At 34.1% G+C, this 9,656-nt stretch overlaps 1 protein-coding gene across 1 annotated transcript in view; it reads right to left on the reverse strand.

Moving 5' to 3' along the window:
* The window catches only part of EDIL3 (EGF like repeats and discoidin domains 3), a 276,047-nt gene that overhangs the window by 19,990 nt on the left and 246,401 nt on the right, over positions 1 to 9,656 (reverse strand). The window contains exon 10 of the mRNA XM_006775580.1: positions 3,307 to 3,462. Within this exon, the coding sequence (XP_006775643.1) occupies positions 3,307 to 3,462 (156 nt within the window). The remainder of the gene's footprint in view (positions 1 to 3,306; positions 3,463 to 9,656) is intronic.

Genomic DNA, 9,656 nt, shown 5'->3' on the forward strand with positions numbered 1-9,656 from the left:
TCCCAGCTCCCCGCGATCTCCCGCTTTGCCCCTGTCCAGGCCTAAGGCGTCCGGCCCGGGCAGCGAAGACCCGCAGCTGCAGCGGCCCTGCAATCGTGGGCTCCGCTTTAGGCCCAGGCAAGGGACCCCTAGCTCCCGGGACTGCCAGCTTCGACAGTGCCCAGCTCCCATCGCTGGCTCCACCCCTACTTCCTGCTATCATTGGCCAGGGCGGCAAAGGCGCCCGATTCTCCGATCATGGCTGGGGGGCAGGGCAAAGGCGGCCCCAGGGCCAATCTTAGTTGGCAGTTAATTTGCATATAGCCATAATTAGCCAATGAAAAGGGTAGCATCGTACGCCAATTACCATTTTTCTCTTTTATTAGTGTAGATTATAATATTATAAAAAGATTGGCTAAATTTGATTTCAAAACTACAAGTTACATTAGCTGAGTTTAACTAATTGTCCTGTCTATAATATTGAAGTGGTTTAATTTTCCAGAAATTTTGACATTGGATAGATGACACTGTAACATTGTCTCATATGAGAATTCTGGCTTACACCTTTTCCACTGACTGTGTCAATATGCACTCATAATTTTCTAACTTGCCTAATGGGAGCCTATTTATTTTTTAAAATAAGACTTATTTTGGAAATGTCAAAATCAAAATCATGTCTTATAATAAATGCAGCTCCAAAGTACATGAATTTAAAGTTATAATCTATTTTACTTATGGTTATGGAGGTAAGTTTCTGAGGCTTTATATTAATTTGAAGGTAGGATTGATAAGTTTAAAATGGATACTATCACTAAAACAAAAAAAAGTTATAGAAAATAAGTCAACAAAGAAAACATTAAACATTCGATTAATCCAAAGAAGGTAGGAAAATAGAACAAAATGAAGAAAACATGTGACAAGTAGAAAATAAATAGTAAGATGACGGATGTGAACCCAATTACATCAATACTCATTTCAAATATAAATACCCCAGTAAAAAGCAGAGATAGTTGGATTTAAAAACGAGATCCAGGTATATGCTGCACAGTAGAAATGCATTTCCAATACAATGTACAATTAGGCTGAAAGTAAAGGATGGGAAAAACATATATCAACATATTACTTATCAAAAGAAAGCTGAAGTACCTCTATCAATACCCATAAAGTAGATTTCAGAGTAAAACATATTATCCAGATAAAGAAGGCCATTTTCTAATGATAAAGGAGTTATTTGAGCAAGAGAACATTACAATTCTAACTACTCATGCATCTTTTAACAGAGCTTCAAAATACATCAAGCAAACACTGCTACAACTGCAAGGAGACATTCTTAATTATAGTTGGAGATTTTCATATTGTTCTCTCTGTAATTGAGAGCATAAGTAGATAAAAAATCAGTAAAGATCTGGAACACCTGAACAACACTATCAAGTAATTTGGCCAACATAGCACAAAAGTTTTATATATATTTCAGACTAAGATAATGAAGTAAAATGTGTTAATATGAAATTTTCTAGTCTATTAAGGAAAAAATTTTAAATTACTCACATATAATCATTAAATCACATGCTTAATGTAAATGCAGACAAGGAAGTATTTCACACCACAGTGGTTTCACCATATTTTTCTTTATACCTCTTCTCAAATCATCCTATATAATGATTTCACTATTATAAATGTGCTTTCTACTTATTATAAATGTACTTTTTAGACATGGGTTATGGATGAAAATACTTATCTACTTTAAAATTAATTTCAAGAGTTGTATAATTTATGAAGTTTATAAATCTTCACCTTATGGAACATAAATATTTTCTATGCATCAGACTGCCTACTGAAAAATGTGAAAGACAGGAAATGAAATCATTACTTGCAATAAATGGTGGCAGATATTTGTCTACAGCTCAAAAATAAATTTGAACAGAGTTTTACAAAATACCCAATATTAATTCAATCTAAGGTACCACTAATTATAAAACATGGCATTATTTTATAATCTAGAAAATAATAAGTGCTGCCAATTAAATTGTGACATTGCAAGGTACAACAGTTTCTTAGATGGCAAAATGTGTGTGTTCTGAGATAGTCAATGAATGTATCAAGAAGCTAAGTTTGCTCTAAGATGTTAAAAGGTAAATAGATGTGGCTTTCCTACCTAACCTAAAACATGGTCCTCTAAAACAGTTTGTGTGAACTGAATTCAGACTCTGTTGACTCGCTTAAATAGCCATTGCAGGATTAGAATTTCTAGAAAAATTTATAAATGTTCTGCCAGAATACTTGAAGAAAAAGGATATTCTCAACTCTCTATTGGCTAATAACACACTAGCAGGAAGAGCTATTATATAAAATGAAAAAAAATTATTATTAACTCAGAAATACTTAATGTGTATAAAATTGTTTTATATGTTCACCCAGATCCTTAAACAAAGATATTTTGTTTCTGTTGATGTTCTCAGAAAGCTAGAGTTATTTGCAAAAAGACTCCAAGCAATGAATTAATTTCAATTTCATTAGTCCAGCTGAGGCCATATTTTAATATTTGACTCAACTAATTATTGCTATTACCCCAGAGCATGTCCATTCTCCAGGGTCCATAAAAATCCAGACCAGTAGATACTTGAAAAAGTTGTTCAAAATGGTAACAACTTTTAGAAAAACAATTAGAAATTATATGGGATAGAATTGTATGGTGCATTAATATGTATCTGTTATTGTAATATTAAAATAAATTATACAGGTCAAAAATTAAACAAATATTTGAATCAAAACTCAATTTAGGAAGTTGAGAAGAGGAATGTCCAATATTTTAATTTTGATGAACTAGTACAAAAGTTGAAATTTGTGTATTTCTAAAATTCCTAATTGTCAAGATAATCAATAAAACACATTTAAAAATATTTTAGTTAATGTTTGAAATATTTTTCTTCAAAGAACATTTTTCTAATACCAGTAATGTAGTTTAATAATGAAAATAATAGCATCATGTGTTGGAACAATATTTACATGTGGTTTACAATAAATTAGTTAAGTTTCTATTATGCTTATAAAATATAAGCTGAATCTTACTTAGTTGGATATTAGGTAACTGATAATATAGAAATTGTTATTAGTAAAGTAATTTGTTTTTCTACAGGTTGCACCATTACCATATTTGACTATAAACTCCTTTACAGTGCTACTCTTTAAAGCTTTTTATCTAACATACATTTTTCAATGCACGTGGCCTTTATTTTCATTGCATATACATAAGCAGTTCATTCAATCAAACTTGGATACAATTTGATCCTCCACCTCAGCATATTATAAACCACATGGATGACTTACCTTATCTTTTCTTTGTTTTTCATCCTGGTATACAGTCCAGTGCTCTCCATCATTGCTGTAAGCTAGTTTGTAGGAGCCTACGAACTGTACATGACCAAAATCTTTAGCTCCTTGTGTAATGATGCCAGTCACTTTGGTAGGGACAAGAAGATCTACCTAAAAAAAGGAAAAGACATAACTTAAATGCCACAATAGAGTCCATTTTACATTTGCAAGTCTCTTGAACTCGGGAGATTAAGAAACATATATGCTAAAGGCAAAATTCCATTGATTATATGTAATTTGAAACTAATGACTACGTTTATTAATGGCTTATAATTTGGATTTTGCCACTGGGGTAAATAGTTTAAAACCTGAACAACCACTTTGACCATTTTAAAATAAAAAGATGGTCATTTCAGTATAACAATCAATTTTATATTAAACTGATTCATCCAGCTGTGCAGTTTTGTGTAACTCAGACAGTTCCGAACTGGCAAGCTTGACCTTCTTGAGAGTGGTCATTATCTCCCAGAAATTGTATTATAATTCAATTTCCTGACTTTACTAGTAAATTCATAATAATAAAGTTGTTATGTATATATCAGAAACAAAAATTGTCTTAGATGTTTCAAAATTAAACATTAAATAAAAAGTCAATCCTGTTTCCATGAATTTTAATCAGCTCATCAGTTCATTAATATATAACAAATTAATATGTAACAAATTAATAGTAATCATTGTCTAATGAAAATCCTCTTTCAGAAAACTACAATCCTGAAAATATTGAGGAGAAAGTCAAGTATTGTTCAAAGATGAAAGGTGATTAAAATATACATCCATGACTTTTGGAATCTGTGTTTATGATGTGTTTGTTCCTGTAAAATATATACTTAAAGGACAAATACATATAATTAAATACCTATGGTGGTTCAGTAAGCATTAAATTCATCAAACTGAAATACAAAAAATAGGGATGATTTTTATCAAAGGATACATAACATTGAATAATTTAGCATTCTCCCTCTTCATTTCCTAATTCATGCATCTTTTCTTACATCATGTGATGCTCATTAAATAAAAAAGGAACAATTTGTTTCCATGTGGACAATTCTTATAAGACCTTTACTGTTTGTTCCTTAATATTTCTTGATCTATGACTTCCTTTCTCCTCTTACAATAGCCACCTACTTCCTCCTACATCCTATGACGAAGTGCCCTGTTACATCCTTGATCTTATCATCTTTAACTGTCATAATCCCGTGTGTGACCTCGGTTGCTTTCAACCACTATGTCCTTTTGTTTCTATTTCAGATTCTCCATCCTGATGTTCATAGCCACAAATAGACAGTCATGGGTCAGATACAGGTCATGAATGAGAAGAGAGGGCTAGGAGAATGCATTGAATAGAGCATATTTAATGACATAGATGCTTATCAAATAAAAATATGGACAAAGTTCCCAATGTTTCACAGCCTAGAAACATTTTCCTAAAAATTCATATAAACTTTTATTTGCTTTTTAAAACATTCTTTAGTTTAAAACACAAGGCTCACATTGAGCTTTAATGATTTATTAAAATACGTTAGAAAGTTTAACAAAAACTACAAAATACTGTGCTTCTGTTTTTGCTATTTTCCAAGCATGTATTAAAAACCTTGTGCATCCGATAGCAATGCAGGGTGGCAAAACTGTGGTAAACTGGGGAGGAAACTGCTTTGTCTCACACTATACTACGTGCTTTCTTGTATGTGTTCATTGAGCTCCCGCAGCAACCCTGTACGATGGGGTATTCTCTTCACTTTAGGGATGAGGGAAGAGATGTCTAACATAACTTGAGTCAAAGATAAACAGTGAGTAAATGAAGGATCCCAGAGTCAAATCCATGTCTTTCTCATTCAAAGTCCCGCCATACATAGAGATTCTCTGTCCATGATCTTTTCCCATTCTCTGTGACTATTTCAGGAATTTCTGAGGCATCTCAAAGCTTTCTCATCACACTCATCAAATTTACAGCAACTCTAAGCCCTAGAAAAAAACAATCCTGGCTTTACAATACTGGGATAGCAGCCCTGTTTTCTAACACGAATTTCCACTCTGTTCTTCAGCTGTTGGAGCTTAAAAATATGGATTGCTTTTGTCCTAATTTCCAAATCTAATTGTGCTGAGACATGTAGACATAGCTGCTGGTCTTCAAAGTGTACTTGATGCTGCTAACACTCAATAAATGGAAACACGCATACACTCATACACACTCTCTCTGTCTCTCTCTCTCTGTCTCCCTTACAGCGCTCTGAGTCAATGTTTGCCATCAAGGCTATAAACACACAGGAACTCAAACTGCCTCCAAGAATATGAACACCTCCAGGGTGAGATTCCTCACTCCCTAAACTTCCTATATAGTCGTTAGCTGACATGACGCAATGAGGAGACTTATAGCATCTCTTTTTCTGTAGCGTTTCTTAGAGTCAGCGGGGCTTCCTGCTGGGAGGAGATGTTTTCTCTTTCAGTTGTATGTCTTGGCTCTTTCTAACAGATAGGGTTTTCTCCTGCTGTAACTGCTCCCCTTCTCCAGTTTTATTTTTTAATTTAGAAATGTTTTTCTTTTTCTTTTTTCTTTTGCAGTTAAGTCAACTTCTTGACTTAAATAGTCACCAATCTGTTCCAAGCTGGATCTTGTCCTAAAATTTGTTACATTTAACTTAGAGTATCAGGCTTAAGCAAACCCCTTTTCACTATAAAAATAATCAGCACCCCACACATGTCATGAGGTTGCTACAACAGGGCATATTCAAATCTCACTCTGAGACAGGCTCATGCACATATCACCCTCATGCTCAGCATGCAGGAGGATCCCAGAAAAGCCCGTTCCTCTGGACCGATGCTTACCCCGAGCCCAGGACCACTCTGCGCTCTTGCAGATCTGAGTTAAAGTTGTACTGCAAACGTGTTGGACAAAGTGCCTTCTGCTGTTTCAAACCCTCACCTCTCAAGGTTTGGCTCAAGTAGAGCAGGTTATTTAGGGCTCTGAGCTGGCACATGGGTAGACTTGTGGCTTTGGTGCACTGCACTTCCTATCCGGATCTGTATTAAATATGCCTTGTAAGTAATGGTTCCTCAATGAAGGTTTTGCTGGACTGAGAGAGAACTACTTCCTAAGCATGTTCCATGGACAAGAATCAACCTATGGCTAAAGGTGCCACAATGTCGCATAGCAGACAATGCTAATGGCTTTTTTCTCGTTTCTCCACCCAGGATTATATTACTGGTCAAGGAAACACAATGTCATGGTGGTAACAACCAATTTTTAGTGGGAAGGCAACTGGTTGAAACTGTCTCTGTTCTTTAGGAAAGTGATTGTGAGAGGCAGCACATAATAGTGGAGCGGTGGTCTGCTTCCTAAGCTGCTCTGCCCTTACTAGCTACCTGCCCCTGGGCAGGCTGCCTTACCTCTCTGCATCTCAATTTCTTCATCTGAAAAATGAAGATAATGGTCCACAGGATTTATGTGGATTTGAGGAGTTAATATGTATTAAGTGTGTAAAATAATATATAGAATATAGTCAGAGCAATATAAGGCTTTGATAACAAACAGCAAATAAATCTGAGGAAAGAATCTAGTATGAGTTTTTGAACAACTTATTAGAAGCATAAATATAGAAGTAGAAAAACTGGTGGCCAGATGTCCTAAGAGCAACTTCTGGATTGTAGTATATTTTGGTCACCTTCTCAGGATATATACAAAGACAGTTGTTTTATTTTTACTTAAAGTAGAGAAAATTTGAATCAACTGAAATTCCCATTCATGTATAAAATGCTTAGCTAAACATAATATAATTAATTGTATGAAATGTTGTGCACCCCCACTTGAATATTGATTATATTACAATAGGGAATGGCTCCAAAGTAATATTAGAAGAGAAAATTATATTATACATTATAGCGATTTTTTTCTTTTAATTGTAAGTGTGGAAAATGAGAGAATAGATATATAGAGAAGCTCAGATGATATATGAGTATTGCAAGAGGATTATGTAGGAATATAACATTTTTTATTGTAAAACGTCCTGTAATTTCCTAGCAAAGCATATTTGGAGAGTCTAACTTAGCAAAACAGTGTAGAATAACTAAGAGCATTTGTTTGAAAAAGGTCAAGATAAGCTACATTTCAAATATCTGCATAACACCCTGACAGATGGCTCCCTGGAAGAAGATAGGGAAGACTAGGAAAGTCATGATTTTCATGGAGCTGTTTCTAAAGGGTGATGAAAATGAAAAGTGCTACAGATCAGTAAGTGTGCAGAGAGTGAACAAAAAGGCCAAAGAGATTTATCACAGAAATATGCCAGCCAGCTGCATCTAAAATGCTCTAGTTTTTGCTTTTCTGTTGCATCAATTATTTTGGATTATATATTTTAGAACTTCATGGAGATTTGAAAAATTAACTCATTAAATAGAAATAACTTTGAATCTAATAGGATAATGTAGTATTTAAAATAAAGTTATGGGTAAAATATTTAGGTAACATTTTAGTTTAAACAAGGGATTTTCACCTCAACATTACATGAAACAATTGTATATAATCCTAGCTATGTTAAGGCACATAATTAATTGTGTTTGGCATTTGAACAATATTGTTAGTTATCAGGTGTTGGTTATGCTTTCAGTCCATATTTTCAGGCCTACCAGTTAATGTCATCAACTTATTATGAACTATTTTCAAACCCCTTATCCGATATGCTTTAGTAACTCTAAGGTTATGGGTTCAGAACCTTAAAATATTATATGAAACCGGATAAATCCACTCATTCTAACACTCATCATTTGCATTCCTCCCTTTCTAAAAAAGTTTTAAATTCCAGTAATATTTTAAAACTTTTACTATAGTAATTGCTTTTTCCCTATGGAATTTTAAAACTATGACCACTTTTACAAAAGAAAAAAGATACCATAAAATAACCTTTCAAAGGACAGAGGGAATTTACAGTTTGACTGATGTTTTGCAATGTGGCTTTTACATGTGAAACTATTATAACATGTGTATAGTGCCATAAACAAGCTTTCCAAGCCCAGGTGATCACCCAGGAGTGTGTTTTGTAGGACACCTGCCATATTGTAGACATTCCAAATATCCAGGCATCATCTGCCCTCAATTCAAAATTGAGATTATTCTTTACTTAACAATTACCTGCAATTATAACATGAACAGCACCATATGTCAACTGACCTGCTCCCCATGATTGTTGTCAGTTCATAACTATTAACTTTTCCAAAGTTCACTTATACATGTAGTTCAATTGCATATTTTAACTAAGATTGGGAGACAGCATAATAATTATTAATATTTCATACTTTGTAATAAAATTTCTCATTATAAAAGTAATACATGATATGAAAAATACTGAGAAATACTAAGAAGAAGTATTTTAAAAACCTCTACCTCACTAGCAAATATAATCAATGTTTTTTACTCCCCCATAAACATGGATTTTTTTTTTTTAGACAAACTTGTTGAACTTGGCTTTGAACAATTTTGGTTACCAGGTGTTGATTGCACTTTTATTCTATATTTGTAGGTTAAATAGTTTATTCTTCTTTTTCATAATATTTCACTGGTAATTCTCTATATCAATAAACTACTTTTAAGATATTTTTGTCCTAACAAGCTGTTTTAAGGATTTACCACAATCATTTATTTACTGTAAAATATTTACTTCTCCCTGTACCCTTAATTTATTTTCTTTTAAAATCAATAGTTTCATGAGATAATAGTCCTTTCATTTGGCCACCTATCTCACTTACATAGGCTAAATTAATGGAATTAAGATTATTTGGTCAAAGGATATGAAAAATAGATTCATTATAGAAACATAAATGTAATAAACATTCATTGTAGAAATTTCAGGTGATGCAGAGATATAAGAAATCCAGATAAAATAACCGATACTTCTACTACCCAGAGTCTTATTGACATCTTGATATTCATATTAGACATTTGCTCTTTCCATATGTGTTCATTCAACGAATTCACAATATAATGTAGTTTTGTAATTTGTGTTTTTTCACTTACTGTATGTTATATCTTATCTAATAATAGACAAACATGGTAATTGACCGTACCTTCGCTATGCCTCCCATGGGCCAATCAGCATGACATGCAAATTAACCACCAACAAAGATGGCGGCTAATTTGCATACTACAGGCAGGGCGGGACAGCGCAGCTGCCAGTGAGAGCTGCCATCCCAGGCCACAGGCCTGCCTCAGAGGCCCCAGAAGCCGGTGATCAGGGAGAGATGGGGGTCCCCTGTCCAGGCCTGACACACTGGCAGAGGCGTGAGGCCTGGGCAAGAAACCAATCTGGCAATTGCAG

The sequence above is a fragment of the Myotis davidii genome, unplaced genomic scaffold (assembly GCF_000327345.1).
Source record: "Myotis davidii unplaced genomic scaffold, ASM32734v1 scaffold44, whole genome shotgun sequence".
NCBI lineage: Eukaryota > Metazoa > Chordata > Mammalia > Chiroptera > Vespertilionidae > Myotis > Myotis davidii.